This window comes from Cavia porcellus, unplaced genomic scaffold, assembly GCF_034190915.1.
Source record: "Cavia porcellus strain 051 isolate PalLab524CR breed Dunkin Hartley unplaced genomic scaffold, mCavPor4.1 scaffold_8, whole genome shotgun sequence".
Lineage (NCBI taxonomy): Eukaryota > Metazoa > Chordata > Mammalia > Rodentia > Caviidae > Cavia > Cavia porcellus.
This window is the reverse complement of record NW_026947491.1, coordinates 85,969,819-85,989,081: the sequence shown is the minus strand read 5'-3', so window position 1 is coordinate 85,989,081 and position 19,263 is coordinate 85,969,819. Positions and strand designations below refer to the sequence as shown.

At 42.2% G+C, this 19,263-nt stretch overlaps 1 protein-coding gene across 1 annotated transcript in view; it reads right to left on the bottom strand.

Annotated features, from left to right (window-relative positions):
• Cfap54 (cilia and flagella associated protein 54) overlaps window positions 1-19,263 on the bottom strand; it is a 346,516-nt gene that overhangs the window by 136,992 nt on the left and 190,261 nt on the right. The window contains exons 45-48 of the mRNA XM_063255344.1: window positions 14,424-14,490; window positions 12,384-12,566; window positions 9,774-9,860; window positions 4,333-4,455 (exon numbers count right to left, since the gene is read on the bottom strand). Of these exons, the coding sequence (XP_063111414.1) occupies window positions 4,333-4,455; window positions 9,774-9,860; window positions 12,384-12,566; window positions 14,424-14,490 (460 nt within the window). The remainder of the gene's footprint in view (window positions 1-4,332; window positions 4,456-9,773; window positions 9,861-12,383; window positions 12,567-14,423; window positions 14,491-19,263) is intronic.

The following is a 19,263-nucleotide window of genomic DNA, read 5'->3' as shown; positions in this document are numbered from 1 at the left end:
GCTCGCCAATCCAGGTAACTGCCCGAGGGCAGACAGGCCTTTGCCAGCTGAATCCAGTCCGCGGGGGTGAGGGGCCCAGAAGACAGATTCTCCAGCATGGCAATGGTGTAAGGCGCAGTCGGCCCAAAGGTTGTAACTGCATTTTTAAGTTCTCTAATCTGCTTTATCTCAAAAGGCTCCCATACATTGCGTCCCTGGCCCATAGCTACTTGTACAGGAAATATCTCGTAGGGGCCACTATCTATCCCAGGTGGATGTACCTCATGAGACAAGCGTCCCCCCTGCCAAAGCCGCCTGTAAAAATACCGACCTGCCGGCGGCGGAGCATAAGACAGCGGCCGTGATTGGGCGGAAAATGGGGGCCCGTGCATCACTTCCTGTTCTGGCGAAGAGGAAGGGAGCTCCCGGGCGGCCGCCCCGCGGCGAGGGATCGCCTCCGGAAACGGCCCCCAAGGTGGGGCGGAAGGCTTCGCCTCCCTCTCGCGCCGGGGAGCGCTCAGGAGCTCTCTACTCCTCCGCAGACCAGGTTGAGCAGAGCGCAATTCGCGGGGCAACGCTGGAAAAGAACCCTGCGACTCCTTATTGAGCGATTTAGGCTCCTGACAGCTGGTCTCTTTGGCCTCCCTGCCATTAAACTTTCCCTCGTCCTCGGAGTCAGACGACTCCGAGGCTAGAGCCCCGTCCTCCTCCTTAGCATCCTTGTTCCCCTTGACAAACACCTCTCGGGAGCTCCCTGACTGGGCCTGCTCAGATACCCTGCGTACTTTTGTAAGCTCTTGAGAGCTTTCTCCACAACCACCCTCGCTCTTAGTGCCGCTACCTAACATGTTTCCCATCTTTTAATATGTTACTCACCGCGTGAGGCCCAAGGAATCCGCCACTTACGCGTGAGCCTGAGGGGAGTCTAAAAGCCCTGTAGGTGCGCGCCACCCAGAGCCCAGGCTTATCCCCAACTCACCTGTCTCGCAGCTCTGTACTGGAGCGTTGTCCACTTCCACGTCTCGGGGGTGATCAGTCCCCGGGCGGGCCTCCAAATGTCGATGTCCGCTCCCGGCCGGCAGGAAGGACACACGACACAGTCTGGTAGTGGACAACCTTTTCTTTTTATTTTCCTTCTCCGTACAGCCTGCCCTGGGTTCTCCCAGCTGAAGCCTCCTTTGGTCCGCTCCCCGCGGCTCCTTTTGTGCTTCAGCCTGCCCCAAAGCCTCTACCGGTCCGCTCTCCGCGGCTCCTTTTGGGCTTCTACTTCCGGGCTTCTATCTGGCTTCTTCTTCCGCCCAGGGGTGGCACCGGTATATATATGGGTACAGTGTCCAATCATGTTAAAGTAAGCAAGGCAAGCTGATTGGCTAACATCATCAGTTGCCAGGCAGACTATATTGTTGAGCGGGTTGTTTACGCGGTAAGCAGGAAACTAACATATTCGATGGGAGGGGTAATCTACCTCAGGCCTCACTCTTTACTACAGGCCTCACGTCCGCCAAGTGAGGCGACCGGGCTCGGGGCTGCGGCTCCCAACACCTTCCTTAAATAACTGGCCTACAGCCTAATAACATTGGCACCTATTTTAATTATAAACCTTGAAAGCATTTCCTCTTTTAATTACACTTTTTAAATTCCCAATTGAAGCTGGAAAGGTGCAAATTAACTTTGAGAATATAAAATTTGAAGTCACAATCCACTGGGAGAGAATTCACCCATGCCTTCATCAAATGAAAGCTGGTGGATAAAAATGCAGTTTGGAATTTACAGGTAAAAACAAATGGTCTTAGATGTTCCAATTGTATGTCTTGGTAAAGGCAGTGGCCGTCAAAACCTCTTGTTTTCTATTCCGCCCGCCTGGTTTCCCTCCTTCCTCATCTTCCTGGACTCCGAATGGGGATGACCTTAAGGCTTACTTCCCTGCCCTGGTTCTCAGCTGACTTCGCCCAGTCCTATGCTTAAACCTGTGCTCATGTTCCCGAATTGTAACCTGCCAGCTCCGCATGGCCATACACTGTCTGTGCCCACCTGTGCTACTCGTCACCTGGCAGTCCACTGTACATCTCCCATCCTGCCGGGAGCAGCACTCCCTTCTCGGCGTCTGAAACCTTTCCCAGGGTGAACGCTCTGCAGTCACCCTCGACCTCCCTTACCTTCCACATCCAAACCCCCTCCAGCATGTGACACCAGCTCTCTCTTTACAGCACATATGGACCAGGCCACCACCTCCTCTACCCCTCCCCACGCACCAACACCCCAAACACTGCCCTGTCTCAGCCATTATCTGTCATGTCTAACAGTCTTTGGATTGGTCTGTTTTGATCACCGCCAGCTGTAGTTTAATCCCCAAACAGCAAACGAAGTGGTTGTTTTATATTTAGTCTCTGTCATGTCATGTCTCTGCTCAGACCTCTATAAGGTTTCCCTTCTGGTTCGGAGAAAACTCCAGTCCTCACCAAGCCACACGAGGTCTTCGTGGTCTGGTTCCTGAGTCCCGGGGCCCCCTCTCCTGCTCCCCTTTTCCTGCAGCCATCCCCAGCCTCTGAGGTTTTCCTCAAGCTGGCCTGCAAGCACCCCCTCAGAGCTGCTTTCCTCACAGTTCCCCTGCTGGGGGCTGCTCTCCCAGACCTCTGGGCTCCCTTCTCTCAACTCTGGCTTATTTCATTCACCGTCCTGTATAAAACAGGAATTGACCGCCCCGGTCACTCTTGTCCTTGCTGACTTGGCTGGACGGCCCCTCGGGACACATCACCATCTGAAACCCACTTGTGTCCTGTGTGTTTGCTGCTTCCCCTCCCCGAGGGTAGGAGCTCCAGGAATGCACTCCCTCTGCCTGTTTAGTGCCTGCGCCCCATCCTGGAATCACGCCTGGGTGCTGCAAGCACTCAACAAGTACGACAAACAAATTCAAGTGGAATATTAGTAACAAAATGCAAACAATTTATAGCAGTAATGGCTACTGACAGAAGTACAAACAAAATGCCAGTAACTTAACACCTGGTAAGAGGACAAATTCACTTACACCACACAAAATCGATGACATAACCAACTAGCTTCTCTCTAGATAGGTAGGTGAGTAGACAGATACATTACTCACCAACCTATACTGTATACAGTGCATGGATAGATGTGTTTTCTCTATATGGATGCAGGCTATGTATATATTTATATGCTTATCTATAGGAACACGCAAATATTTTTATTGATCACTGAATATCCTGCTTAAGGTGTTCTGTAGATAACCTCGCACTTAACCTGTTACGAGTTTTGGGTTTTTAATATTTTGCAGTCTGGGACTGACCCCAAGTGCTGTACTCTGCACAACACCTCTAGCCCCATTGCAGTCCAGGTAATGCTGCCGCGCTCCTGTGCAATAGTGATAAGCAGGTATCTGAAAGGAACGCACTGAAGGAATGGATACAGTATGTAACTATAATATAAACTTGTACAAATGATTTATTTCCAAGACTTACAGCTCACTTCCCAAGTTCTTTTAGGTCCACCCACTTGAACCCATCCGCATGTATCGTATCTGTCGGCCTCACTTCACCCAGGGAGGCTGCCCTGACACGGGGATTCGGTCTCCCCCTATTTCCTCTACTCCTGGCCCACGTGACCCCAAGCATCTGCCTGAAGAAAGACCGCCCACTGTGGTTCTCAGATCTCCATGAAAACCAAAGCAGAGGAAAACACTAACTCATCCTGATTTAATTCATGCTTTCCCTAGAAACTCCAGTATTCAATTTTAAAGACTTATTTATATATGTGCTTGTCAACATTAATGGTCATTATTCACTTCGGTTATCCAGTTAGCAAGCAGGAATTAAGCGAGCTAGGCAAAACCATCTCCTAAATTCAAAATAGACTAGTCAAGCAATGTCCTTTCTGCATAGAAATCAAAAGATTTTTGAACTGCACATTATTAACTGCTACTTTACACATTGTTAGTGTAAAATATATAAGCCCAAAAAAAGATCCAAATAAGATATAAGGAGAGATGGTTTTGACTAAGAACATTAACTAGAAGTTACAACATTAGACCCAAAAAATTAAAAAGTGGTGGCTGATACACTGTCTGATGAGACTGTTCATCACAACTATAATGCAGAATGATCTGCAGCTCCCCTCAACAAGAATTCCATGGCAAAACTTCAGAATTACAATCCCTCCCTCAGACCCCTTCAATTCCACACCAATCAAATCCCATAAAAGCCTGATCTTAGCCGTGACCAGGCTTAACAAGGAGGTGTGTACATATAAGTACACTTTTGTGGGAATGTGCCCTGTGTTTTAGGAACCATAGCCCTCTCCAAGGTAAAGAAATAGCTTTGAATCAAATTGGCCGGTTACCTTAGACTTTGGAAGAACTTTACAACAGGAAGGTATTGAGGAAGGCATATTTCTTCCATAAGAAATCTGGTATAGCTCAAAAAAGGCTTCAGAAAATAAGCTTAAATCAATAAGAACTTCTACCTAAAAAGGAAGGAAGATATTTTAAGTTATAAAAATAAGTAGAGGAAAACCATAAACTTCTAAGATCTAACATTTCTGTAGGATGATTACAACGTGCTGTGAATTAACACTCACTAATTAATGAGTGAGCAGAGCTCCACATATTGGTGTGTATGCTGGTACCCAAGTACCATGGAGTAAAAACTAACAGGCATTTATTAGATGGCACTTATTTCACCAAAGGAAAACACACAAAGAGATAACAGTACTGCAAACATTTTTTAAATTATTGAATTTATCACTTTATTCCCAAGGCAATCTATGGTTTAAAACCAAAATAACAATAACATTCCTCATGTTCTTGAATGCTCTGTGAAACTCAAAAAAAAATCACTATATTAACTTCACAACATATAGACATAAAAAACTATAGTTTTCCCAACCATAATGAGTAAAGACATATACTTTCAATTTTAAAGACTTATCTATATATGTGCTTGTCAACATTAATGGACACTTCACATTTTACATGGCCTACCTGGAATACAACCTACCAGGAACATTGGCCAGGAAAAATGTTCACATTCATTCATTCATTGTTTCTTTCATTCATCTAACGTGTTTATCGAGCACTGCTTGGCACTAAGCCCTCTTGAAGGTCACATTCCGCTGCTGTGTATACTTAGCTAAATGTAGGTGAAGCATGAGGATACCCTCAGCCTGAGGCAGCAAGGGCACAGAGGGTGCTGAGAAAAAGCTGCTTGGAAGACTGGGACCAGGAAGTACTTTTGTGAGGAGAAGGCCCTCAAGAGAAGGGGTGGGGATGATGTCAGAGAGACAGACATGTGCATATTTGCTAAGCACGCCCCCGCAACCCCACCACCCTGCTCCAGTGCAGAGGCCACATGACAGAACAGCTGTGGGGTCTTAGAATGTTCCAGAAGCAGTCCACGTGGCTGGAGCGCAGGCTTCCAGAGCAGGACAGTTAGGAGGTGGGTACAAATGGGGGTCACAAAAGGTCACATAGAACATCCAGACTACAGTAGGGAATTTGTGTTTTACTTCCTACATGACATGAAGTTACTGGAGGATTTTCAAAAGGACCTTGACATGACTTATGTTTTGAAAACATCTAGTGATTTTATTAAAGAGAACAAAGAAGGGGGACATAAATATTGACACGGAATCAAACACACAATTGGGTGAAATAGATACAGATGATATAGATGATAGATACAGATATAGATGTAGATATACAGGTGTAGATGCAACATTTCAAAAGAAAAATCAATATGTCCTCAGCATTTCAATCCATCTTACTCTCTTTTCCATTTCAGGACTTGCTTAGGACTCTCAAGAGTGTAAAAAATAAAACAAAAGGAAGAAAAATTGGAAGAAATTCATGAAAATAAAACATAAATAGAAGAATACTCTGAATGGGAAAGAGAAGGTTGCTTATCTGTTGAGTTGCACATTGAACTTCCTGTCTAAGACATAATGGTCTCTAACCTCCCCATGGACATACAGCATGACGGCACTTAGGAGACACAGGAACTCTCTCAGGTTGTTAGATGACCACCTTTCTCATGGTTCCCTCCACTGAAACACTTGCCCTGATCTGTGTATAGTTAATCCTCTTTGGTCTTGGCTCTAAGATTCTAAGTCTGTGTACTGTCAAGGCTATGTCTGATTTCAGGGTATCAAGCCAATCAAACCATTTAGAACAGTAGTAGTGATGATAATGGATACAAAATTTTCAGAAGTAACCAACACTGCAAACACAAATAAGTCAGATGGCAAAAAGAGCCGGCTGTAAATCAACTCTGCATTCACACAAACACAGAACCATCAGTACTCTTCCTAGGAACATTTGATATGTTGAGAATGATAACTCTTTGAAGAGGTTGGCAGCTGATCATAAAGAGGATTTAACAGCTTTCCATGAGAGACACGAGCGCACCACAGACACTTAACAGCATGATCTACTGCTGTTTGATTTGTCAGAAACCATCACGGTTCATGATTTCCTGCCTCTGACTTCTCTCTTTTCCCACTCACTGACCCCAGTTTATTTCAGAAAGGTCAGGCACACTCTGCTCATGGGGGCTGTCCTTTCTTTCTCTTTATGATCTGTCAGCTGCCCTTCAGACTGCAACTGTCAAAACACTAAGCTGGTTTTTCAACACTACAACACCAGTAGGATCTCACCTCGACCGACCACACTCTGCTCCAAGCACTGTCAACAGACACCAGATCTAATCAGCTCATTCTCCCAATCAAAATCCTGTAATTAATCCCCCTCCTACCCAAGGCTCTAGAGTGCAGGGTACTGGTTTTCACTAGCTTTTAAACCACATGAGGACACAAACTACTGTCAAATGCTAACAAGCATCTGAAAGTGAACCCCAAAAATGCATGGGTTAAAAGCCCCTAGGTTCATAGATCGATGGTTTCTAGAGGTGGAGCCTTCAGAAAGTAATTAAGATTAGAGGTGGTCAAGAGGGTGGGACTGAGATTAGTGGGTTCAGAAGAAAAGGGACTTGAATCTGCACCTCCTGATCTCTCACCGTGTGACAACCCTCTGGCACGTGTCAATGTAGCACCAAGGTCCCCCCAGATGCAGCCCCTCAGTCTTGCATTCCCAGCCTCAGGCACTGTAAGAAATAAATTTATTTTCTTCTTACATTACCCAATCTTGGGTACTCTGGTGAAATAAACTAAAGCAGACTGACACAAGCCAATAAAAACAGTCACCTAACCAAAAGTCTTGTTCTAAACCCTCTCTCTGTGCCCCTCTGGACCTCCTCTCTGAATGTCATAGCTAATGTCATAGCAACTTCTCTGCACCTCTCTGTGACAGACAAGATTCCTCTCAGCCAATGCCAACTCCACAGTCTCCTCACACACATCACCACACAACCTCCACACTCTAGCTCTTTGCACTGTGGAATTCAAGTCGGATCCTTGGATTCGTGGCCCTTCGGTATTCCTCGTGTTATCTTCACCCTCTGGGCCCAGAACCTCCGTCCAGTAGAGCTGAACCACCACCACTCCTGTGCCAACGCTTTCTTGCTCTGTGTCTTCTACATTGTTCACCAACAATGCACCCTTTTCCTGTCTCCAGCTTGGGTAACCTGTACTCTCTTCAAGCTTATAATATTAGCAAAGCCACTGTCTTTCTTGCACACTCCCAGAGACAGGGCTTATCACGCTCATCTGCAAATGATCAAGCAACAGATCCACGCACTGCTGACTGGCGGACACATCCAGTTTCTCTTCCCAGTTTTCATCTCCTTATAAGCAAGTACCATGGTTTACATGTCTGAATCTCGAGGTACTAACATGTTGCTTCGAAATAGAGAGTCCGTGGTAAGTACTCTTTTAGAGTTAAATCAGTAAATATTTATCAGATTTTATATGTGGAAGTTCCACTAAACACTGAAGAGACTGTGGACAGTTGACACCTAATAAATGCTTGCAGTTTTTAAAGTCGACACAACCATTAATCACGGAATACCATGAATGTAAGTTTAGTTCTCAAGACAGTAGAGAGAATTAAAAGATGAGTCAAACATAGGCCTTAGCTTCAAGAACTGTGTGATCTCAAAGAGTGCCATTGAGAAACTGGGGGAAAAAAAGAGTTACACACAGTTTTAAGCGCTGACATTCAGAAGTAAGACAATTCTTAACAGTTAGTAACTCAGAGGGGCTAGAAATTTTCATGGTCAGTAATGAATTACTTATTAAGTCCTCTTAAGAAATTTTTTATTTATAAATAGCAACCCATGGACTATTTACACAAGCCTGAAGGGCTTGGATGGAGACAGCAGCTCAGAGGGAACTTGTGTTCCACTCATGGGAAACAGGAGGGGGTAGAGACAGATGGCATGCCCCAAAGGACAGAAAGAGGTGTCCTGGAGCCCGCTTGCTCCCCACCGCAAGGGCTCATGGGGCACCTCGGTCCCCAATGAGGAACCTGAAGTCAACCACAGCCAGAGTACTCACCCAGTGAAAATGACAAAACCCTCAATTAGCTTTGTGTTTTCTGAAGAATCCGCTGTGAAACATTTAGCAATATACAGATTACACCACGGAATGGGAGGCAAACTGTGATCTGATGGTCCAGAAATGTTTTAAGGGTTTGTTCCACCTCAATTTAAACTCCCCTGTCTTCTCAATGTTTAGTAAAGGGCACAACAGGAACCAAGGCCTTGAGTGAATACATGGTGGGCATTTACATGCGGGTAAAATAGGGAAGAGGGCTGAACTCCATACTGGATTGGAGGAGACACGGAAGAGGAAGAGACTTGGATACAGGGGAGGGAGAGATTCCGCTGGATTCTGGAACAATCCACGCACAAAGCAAAATCAACAGAAGTAGAGACTTGCAGCACAAGTGACCAGCAGGGGAGGCCGGGAGGATGAGCTGCTCCAGGCTCCCCTCCCTGTGGGGCTCGGGTATGGGACTGTGGTGACAGAAAACCCTGAGTGATGACTGCGTTGCATGATAGTTGTCTGCCTTACTAACTCAGTGGCCTAGCCACTGGCAATCCGTGGCACATCACCGTATGTGACACAGCCATTCGTCCCCCTCAACCTATTTCCCCTTTGCTCCAAAACACATTTATCCCGCCATTCTTGCCCTTTTCTGGAAATTCTTTCACTAGAGGGTCAGTTGTGCTATCGAGGCTGCCTCAATGTCCTCAGTCAATTCAAAATGTTTACCTTTCACAGTTACTGTAACTTTGAGGAAGGACCAGATGATGCGATACCAGATCTGGTGAATAAGGTGGGTAAGGATGCATCCTAATGTTTTTACGAGCCCAGAACCGCCCCATTAGACGGCACTTGGCAGCAGCATTCGCCAAATTTTGGACCATAGCTCGTAAAGACCCTCACGAAAGAGGACTTCCTGAACTGCTTCAGAAAGTGGCGAGAATGATGGGCTAAGTGTGTTCAAAGGGAGGAGGAGGATTTTGAGGGGATTAACGTCGATGTGTCTTTTATTATAACAAGTGTTTAATTTCAACATTCACTGTAGTTTTTGATCCCCCTTGAACATAAAGACCATTAAGAATGAGTTCACAGAGCTCAGTTGGTGTCCATGAGGAGCAGTGCCTGCCAGCTGCCAGCCGTTGGGTGAACCTCGTTTGCGAGGCTACTCGCTCTCCAGTGGCCCCACTGTAACCCACTGATTGGCTGCCTCTTCGACATTGTTATGGTGGGTCACTGTTACATCTACACAACACTGTATTAACATCACTTATTATTCTAAGTACCAGAATCAAATTAACATACAACAATCTCCCTCATAGTTAATATCAAGTATCTTAACATACCTTGAGGATTCTTGCTTCTAGACTTCTGACTAGATCTTGGCAAATGCCAAAAACAAAATATTGATACAATGCAAGGAGAGGCAGAACCTATGAGGAGAAAAACACCCTTTTTTAAAAAAAAAATACATTTTATCAAGTTAATAGTAGTAATCAAATTTAGCTCAATATTAAATGTAGGAAATGTTATGTAAACATACATAACATGATTGAGTTTCCATGTTGGCAGTGTAACCTGTTTGGTGTAAGTGAAATGATCTGTTTGGCATATGCTGCATAATTTTATCAGATTAAGATGTTATCAGAGACTTACAGTGCCAACTAGATGCCGTTTAGTAAACCAGACCTAGGTTTAACATCCCTTTAGGCATGGAAAAGTTCAAATCCAATTAATTATTTTCTTGAAAAAATTAACAGAATGTATGAGGCCTGTGGAAAAAATGCTTGAGCAAATGAGCTATCAAATAAATGCAAAGTCTAAAACAAAAGAACTCACATTCGTGTCCCCTAGCAAGCTCTTACTGATTCATCTCAACGTCAGCTGCTTTTTAATTAGAATTTTTCTTTTGGCAAAAATCTATTTACAACATGCCTCTGATGTGTTGTGCACTGTTACATAAGAACAGAAAATATAACAAATCCCAGCCATTATATAGCATATATCCTAATTAAAACTCAGCCTCATTCTTCACATAATCTTTTCATTTTCCTAGAATTAAACCCAAAGCTCCATTTGCCATGAGGCCTTTGGCCAGAATAACGAAGGTTTACAGACTATCAAGTGTTTCGGTTGACCTAGCCACTACCTCTTGGGACGGAGGAGAATTTCGCCTTTGTATTTTCATTTTATAAAGACAGAGTTGAATCTAGAAAAACAAATGTGCCAGGAGAATAGAAAACAATATATGGGAAAAATAAAAAGAGAAGAAAATAAAGGCCCTGATCACAACTCAGACCTGAAGATCCATTCCCACAGCTGCACGGTACCCAGTGAGACAGACCGAGAAGGCTCGAGACCCTCTTGTTGATCCCACTGATCCCCGTGGCTCGAGGGCCCACAGCAAATTTTATGTTTGACAGAAGCCTCCTTAGCCACTGGCTTCTCCTGGGTTAATGTAACACAAACCGGAAACTTTACCCCTCCAAAGTTTGCTCTAATTATACGTAGGTGGTAATAGCCCAACTTTTTAAAAGGATTAAATAGTCTTAAATGACTTCAAACATAACACATTTTTCTACAATTATGCACTGCAAACATAAACACAAAAACTTTTTTCTACAATTCACTCAGCACAAAACCATAAGAGTTTGTGATTACCTTTGAGATTTAGTTTCTTTTCTTTAGTGAGAGATAAAAACACACACTTTATTGCTGCCAATTGCTTGATTATCAGAAAAAAAGTTCTCAATTTTTTATACTTTAGAGAGGGAAAGAAATCTCATTTCTTTTCCAATGCAGTGATATATATTATATATGAATATGAGCAGGCAGCTAAAGGTTACCTAGGGGACACAACCATTTTCTCAGTCCAGAAATGAATCCTTTACCAGGGAGAGAAGCACCTTTTTATCATTTTTTTAATAAACAACTTTCTTATCAAATCTGACCAATGTTAAAAGCATTTATCAACCCTTTCATTTTAACACATGGTTTTATAACTTAACAAATCATCTTGGTGCAGTAAACATTGCTAATATAGAGAACTGGATTTAAAAATAAACAACAAATATGCCAGAAAACGTACATGAAAACAAGTCAGAAAACAAGATGGAAAAAGAAGACTGTAATTGGGCTGGGGATTTAGCTCAGCGGCATAAGCACCTGCCTTGCAAGCAGGCAGTCGTGAGTTCGATCCCTGGTACCGATAAAAAAAAAAAAAAAAGACTGTAATTATGAAAGTTATGAAGGAAAAGTGAAGAAGCAGAAGAAAATGCAAAGAAGAATATCAAGAAGCAAACAGGAGGAGAAGATTCAAAAATAGACGCTAAGAGAAGGAAATCAGTAAAATAAGGAGAAAAATATAAAATGACCAATAGAGCACACTAATTTACTTTTTGAAGGCAACTGAATTCAAAGGTATGAGCTAGGCTGTGATTTCCTTCCCTTAGAAAAGAGAGCTGCATATTTGGGCTTGCGGATTTCCTGGAACGAGAAGATACACCTGCCTTTTCTCTTACAGTTGGAACTGGGACTTATCTCAGCATGGGAATACTCTCGCAGTTCAGCTTTTGATAAGAACGGAGTAACTTCATGCTGTGAGCTGCGAGCACACTACTGTCCTATGCTTCATGTCAATGCTGCCTCCTAGTCAGTCTCACCAAACGTCCTAGGAAAAGATGAAGCACAACTAAAAACAAGAACAAAACCCATTAGACTTCTAACTGTGTGGCCTTTCGACTGCCTTTGGACCCAAACTGACACCAAACAATGACATCAAAGCAAGATTACTAATGAATATGTTTTATTTTGAACTACAGAAAAGAATATAGAGATTTAAAAACTTTAAGTCAAAACTGAGCAAAATACCTTTAAAAAAACTTGAAAAGTACAAGGCAAGAAGGGAAAATAAATAGCACAGGGAATGAGGAGATGTTAGTTCCCAAATCACTTACTATTAGATTGTGCTTAACAAAGTGTAGCTCGCGGATAACGTAGTACAAGCTGCTGACCACAGAGCAGACGTCAGCCCTGAGGATATCTGAGAAAAGCTCGAGGCCTGGGAGGAGCTGGGTGACTTCATAATGCGCATAGCAACGTGCAGCTTTAGGATGTGGAAGCGTAGTTCGAAGCAAACCCTGGAAATCAAACAGTGAAACGAAGACTTATCAATTATATCCAGTGATGAAACAAAAATAAGTTTAGGTATTATTGCCTAGATTGCTGAGCATGTGCCAGCAGAGCGTACTCTGTAATAAACACACTTACTGTTAGGTGGTGGAGTTAGTATCATTATAGGTTCCAAATGTATTTAGCACTCAGGATGGGCTTCTTAAATTTTATGGTAGCGGTTCATTTACTATTTTCAAAGCAATTATCACATTCCTGTGTTGTACACTGCTGCTAGATTCTCTCTCCTCCTTCTCCCTTTTCTTTCCTTCCTTCCTTCCTTCCTTCCTTCCTTCCTTCCTTCCTTCCTTCCTTCCTTCCTTCCTTTCTCCCCTCCATTTTTTGAGACAGGGTCCCACTATGTAGTCCAGGCTGGCTGTGAACTCAGTACGCATCTCCAGCTGGCCTCGAGCTCACAGCCATGCTCCTTGCTCTGCCTCTCAGGGGCTGGGCTTACAGCGGGCGCCACTGCACCTGACTGCGGTTCTTTATAAACATGCCCTCACTTACTGAATGCTCACCATCGCTGGAAGGCAGGGTTAGTACCTCACAAGCTGTACAACTGAGGCTTAACCAATGAGCTTATCTGTGGCTACACAGTAAGAATGGCAGGAAATAAAGATTCAAAAACCTGTTCATTCACTGGATAAGTTGGGAAAATGCTAACTTGAAGCCTAAATTAGGCAGAGATAATTCTAAAATTTTAACTGTCTCAAATAGACCTATTTAATTTGAGCTATGTTTCCTGCATAGTTTGTATGACCAACTGAGTAGCAGGGAAACAAGATGAGCACATTGAAAGTGTTGGTTATCTTAAATAATTACCATATCTTAAGGATGAATGCATTGTTCAATCAAATTGCTTGTTAAGGATATAAGGTATCCTATTCTAAATATTGTGACTATACTGAAAATTTTAATTTCACTAATTAGCTTTAAAAACATAAAATCAATCAACAGGAAACCCACCACCTAATTTTACTTTTAGGTACAGCTCTACTAATGCAGCATTACATAAGATGCACATTAAACAGAAGCTCAACTTTTTAAAAACATCACATATCTTCTAGACTACAAGCCGCATTTTCTTCAAGAGCAGGAAGTTTGAGAAGGTAAAGGGTGCGGCTCAAGGAGAGGAAGTCGGATCACACTGCCTTTGCACTCTCGCCGCTTCTCCGCTTTCCTTTGAAGCTCAAGGAAGAGGTATTTGGAATATAAGAAAATTACAAGGTCTGGCCTTACATTCAGAGCGGGCTTCGCGTAGAATTTATCTACCCAGATTTCAGAAGCCATCAGCCTCCTCTGATACACAGAACAAGGATATCTGCCCATCAGTCAAAGTAAACAGAACCTTTAGCAGACTGCAAAGGCCCCTGGCTACATCCCCGAATCTCAGAACGCCTTATATTTCAGATAAAAGCTCCTTTCTTCTACAGAGCAGTCAAATCAAATCCTGAGAAACACAAACATTCTTCTGTAGTCTTCGACTTACTTTCATTATACATTTTGCATTATATAACCAAGCAAAACTTTATTAAGAGAGGGGGAACCCGAGACGACCATTTGGAGACAGGCACACTGGCTTCACGCCGGCCTTACTGAGGACAGGTGACTCAGTTTCCCTGTCTCTTATAGTTAAAGGAGAAAGCTGACTCTTGAGTAGTAAAGCGGAAGGTGCCATCAGGGAGGAAGCCAGACTGGCCTGTGACATTTAATCAGGTTTACAGGATTTGCCTGCCTGTGAGTTTTATGAACACGACAAACTACTTAGCGCACATGAATGGATGCTTGTGGTTTTACAGAAAATCACATACATAAAGCATTACCTGGAAGAGCAATGCAGACAGAATGCAACAGTTGATTCTCTTCTTAATGTTCACTGTTTTAATAAACCTAAGTATAAGAAAAAAAGATTAGTGGACAATTTTCCAAGGTACTTGTATATAAATGTCATTAGACACATATAAGATACAGAAGACATATATATATATATATATGCATATACATGTAATAAAATATGAGAAAAATACAAAGAAGAAAATTTAAAAATCACCTAAAATCCTATTATTTAAATATGACTCCTGGTAACATGTTGGTACATTTTCTAGATTTTTTTCTCTATGTAATTATACACAGAGAAACATACTAAAGTTACACAAAATTACACAATAGCAAGACTAAACACAGAAAGTGAGACGGTGTATGGCTTCTCCTACATAAGAAACCTGAAATATGAATGACTCTAATAAGGCAAGATGACAAAAAACAAGAAGACAGGTTTTTGGAAGGAGGATAAAGAAGATGGAATCAAGGGGCTGGAAGAGATTGTGATGTGCTATAAATGCTTGACTGACTGCCAAAACTCAGTGTCACTGCTCTGTACTTCAGACAGACAAAAAAGGGAGGAGGACAACCAGGCTCTGACACACCCTGTGTTATGAGTGATGCTAAAAGCTCTGGGCTGCATGAAAGAGGCCAGACACATCAAAGTCCATACAGTAACTCCACCCACAGGGAACACGAGACAGTAAAACTGTGGTGATAGAAATCAGAATGTAGCTGTCTCTGGCTGCAGAAGGGGAGGTTGGCTAAAAAGGGACAAGAAGGAACTTCCTGAGTTAACAGAAATGTTCCAAGTCCTAACAGCCACGGTGGCCACACAGATGTATGAAATTATTGAAAACCAGACTGTACAATAAAAATTGTTTATATTTTACTGTGTGAAAATTATATCTCAGTAAAAATATAATTTTTGGTGGAAAGACTAAAATTATACAATGAATACTATTTTTATAAGCAAATTTTCCACTTACAGACATAGTAAATACAGTATTTTGAAGTCCTTTAATATATTGCTATATGGGTATATCATAAAAATATCAACTCTATTTTTATTTTTTCCAATGCTGAAGGAAATATTGCTGAACTTGATTTTTTAGCCCTTGTACCATGAATTCTGCTGGAATAGAGATGAAACGTTGGTCAAAGGAGGTGTGTAAATGATTCCTCCCAAAAATGTGGCAATGTACGTTCTCACCAGTTGCTCACAACATTAAATCTTGCCATTAAAGTTTAAGATAATGTCTATTTACTATTCATTGTCTCCTTTTATTTCTACTTGAAGGTTTAAGTTTTCTTCATATGGATCTTGAAACTTGCATTTGCATTATGAATCACATTACTTTCTCAATCCCACTTAGACAAAAGCATCAAGCTTCACTGTGTTAATAACACCGACCATTGTCATTCGGTCCCTCTGAGTGCGTATTTCAGTGCAGTACTTCACAGTGGAAGAGTTTCCTCAACTCCAAGAGTAGCCCGAACAGCTCAAACCCTGTAGACCCACCATGCCTTGGACGTGGACTTCAGGCTGGGTAACCAGGAAAGTCTTTCTTTTGGTTGAAAGCACAACACAGGAACTTCGGAGGCTTGGAGCTGAGGAGCCCTCTGACAAGAATACTGTCATTCTCTTGAATGGTTTTACATTGTCTTGATATGTTTGATGCTACAGTATACGAAGTTATACTCAAAGATTTCAAGGAAAGAGACACTATGGTAAGTACTTTTATGTCGGGATACCTTGGGGTGAAACACTACCCTGCTTAAATGGTTATGTTTTGACCTGTGCTGCTTTGTTGTTATGTCCTCTTTTATCTCAATCTCCTTTTTTTATTATTACTTTTTTATTTTTATCTTTTTAAGGGGAAAAATAAATACAAATAGCAGGATACATTATAGTAACACACTCTGATTTCCTATTAACTTGATTTGAAACCCTGTATTGCTCTCACCATCTTGTTTTGACTGATTTTCCTTTATTCTGTTTTGCTTGATAGTACCAAGTTTGAGAGTATAGGCAACAACCGTGAAGACAATAAGATTCACTATGACGCCCATTCTGGTTGACTATTATCTTCTTTTGAAGTCCTGTAATGTCTCCGATGTTTTGGTTTTATTGGTTTTGTTCTTTACTGTTTTGTTCAATTTTATTATAACTGATGATATAGGCAATTCTTTTTAAGATAGCAAGAGGCAGTATGGTAACCATTGTTGATCACCTTGTATTTTGTTTTTACATTATGCATTATGTCCATTCTTTTGATTTGACTGACTCTGTTTTGTTATGTCACATTTGATTTTATTCTCTTCAAAAAAAGTAATAGGAACTGTGGGAGTAATAAAACCCAAAATGTGTAATTGTTATTGTAAAAAAGAGGAAAAGAAAGTGCTCTAGAGGATATAACTGAATGTATTAAGTGTATAAGATAGATAACCATATTAGTGAGTTTTGTTGGAACATTAAACAGAACTGTTTGCAGTCTCAATGTTTGAATGTCCACTTTATATGCTTTAATTTTGTAACTTGAACAACTATTTCCAAGATGACAATATAGTGATTTCCTACTGTTTTTTTTTCTGAAATTCTGTATAACTTGTACCCTTTTTCTGTTTTTTTTTTCTTTTTCTCCTTAAATAAAATTAAAAAAAGAAATAATGCTGTAACAGTTCCTTCCCAAGTTGTGAATTTTCCTCCCTGGACTTCTCGTCCCAATTGCCAAGCTCTACCATGCATGTGGGTGGCTAAGATCAATGTCCTTTCCAAGGAGTCCAGAAAATCAAACTTGAAAGATATTTAAAAGATCTTTTGCATTTAACACTATTTCATACAGTGGAAATTTCTTATTTTGCCTGCCCAAAAGATACTTTCTGAAAAATATGAAAAACTAAGTAGAAGTTGCTATTGTTGTTGCTTAATTGATCCTCAGCTTAAAGTTCAAGGGTGGAGCAAAACACACAATGTGTGTTGAAATTAAAAAAAAAAACTTACTGTAGTAAGAGGTGGTGTATATTTTTATGAGGTGCAGCTGGTGAACGCTGCTGTCAAATGCCATTCAATGGAAGGGGAGGCTTGTAAAACATGACAGTGAGTCCTACTCCACTTTAGTCACTGGATCCGGCACAGAGTGACTTCTGGTTCTCCCTCAAAGTCAAATGGCCGTAAAAGGGAAACATTTTGAACCGATTCAAAACATGAAGACAGTCACAACAGCACAATGCAGACACTCAGGAAAGAGGACTTCCAGAACTGCTTCAGAATGTGGCCAGAAGGATGGGATGAGTGTGGTGGAACCCGACAGAGGGTGTTATTTTGAAGGGGATTAATGGCAATGTGTTTTGCACTGCAACAAATTTTAAAAATTTTAAAAAAACACTACAGTTTGCTCTGCCTCATATAATGCAAGCTCCTACCCTCAGCACCCTTAGGTGAGCAAAATATATAACTAGACAGAGAAAGGATACCTGTACTACACCTCTATGCTTTTTAAATTTCTTATATTAACCAAATATTTGCAGTATTTGTGAGTACCAACTGTGTGGCCAGGCATGGTAGTGTATGCATGTGATCTCAGTACTTGGGAGGCTGAGACAGGAAGATCACTGTGATCTCCTGCCTCAGCTTTGCAGCCTGAGCTACAAAGTGAGTTCAAGCCCAGCCTCAACTGCACAGTGAAACTCTGTCTCAAAAAGACAAAAAACAAAAAAATCTCAGCCAAGCTTGGTGATAGACACCCTTCTATATATTACCTGTAGGCTCAGTTGTCTACATTCTAATCCCTAGAACCTGAGTGTGTGTGATCTTACATAATAGGGGAGGTTCTGCAGATGTAATTATGTTAAAGACCTTGAGATGAGGAGACTGTCCTGGATGATGGAGGTGGGTCACAATCCAAGAAGATGGAAAGATGGGAAAAAAGTTCAAAGAGAACAAGAGAGCAGGGTAGCAGGCTACAGGTCTTGATGACAGAAGATGCAGACATGCACCACGGAATTGAGGAGGACTCGGGAAGAGGGAAAAGGCCAGGAAACAAGCTCTCCCTTCTGGAGCCTTCAGAGGAAGCACAGTCCTGCCAACACCTGACTCCAGCTGTTCGGAACTTCGTAACTGTAAGATAATGAATTTGTGCCCGGGCTATGCTTGTAGCCCATTGACACAACGTTTGTTTAGCATATGGGAGATCCTGGGTTTTACCTCCAGCACCATACACACACAACAAAAATTATGTTTTAAGTACTAAGTTAGTGGAAACATCAATGGCAAAACATGGAAAACTAACACCACCATGTCCTCTCCAAATTTGCATGCTGAGGTCCCTAACCTTCGGTAACCTCACATGGGGACTGTACCAGAGGAAGGGTCTTTAAAGAGGAATGTAAATTAAAATGACTGGTTTTCCTTGTAGGAAAAGGAGATTAGGACAGACTGGTACAGACTTAGCATCAGGTGAGGACACAGAGAAAAGACACGAATCAAGGAGAGGCTTCGGAGGAAACCAAGCAGCTCACACTTTGATCTTGGCCACTCAGCCTCTAGAACTATGAAATACTCCAGGTCTGCTGTTTGAATCCCCATCTGGGGTGCTTTGGTATGGCCAGCACCTTAACAACAGCGTATCATATAATGTCGAGCACCACAGCTTATGGATGAGGATGATGAGGACACCAGGCTACTGGGACAATCCTGAATGCCTGCAAGATGCCAGGGTCTAAGTTATTATTCTTGCCCTTATACCAATTGTTTCTTCAGCTTGAAGTTACTGAATGCCACATCCGTGCCAGGCACTCAGGATACACTGTAAATAAAGTAAGGACCGTGCAGTTGTTCAT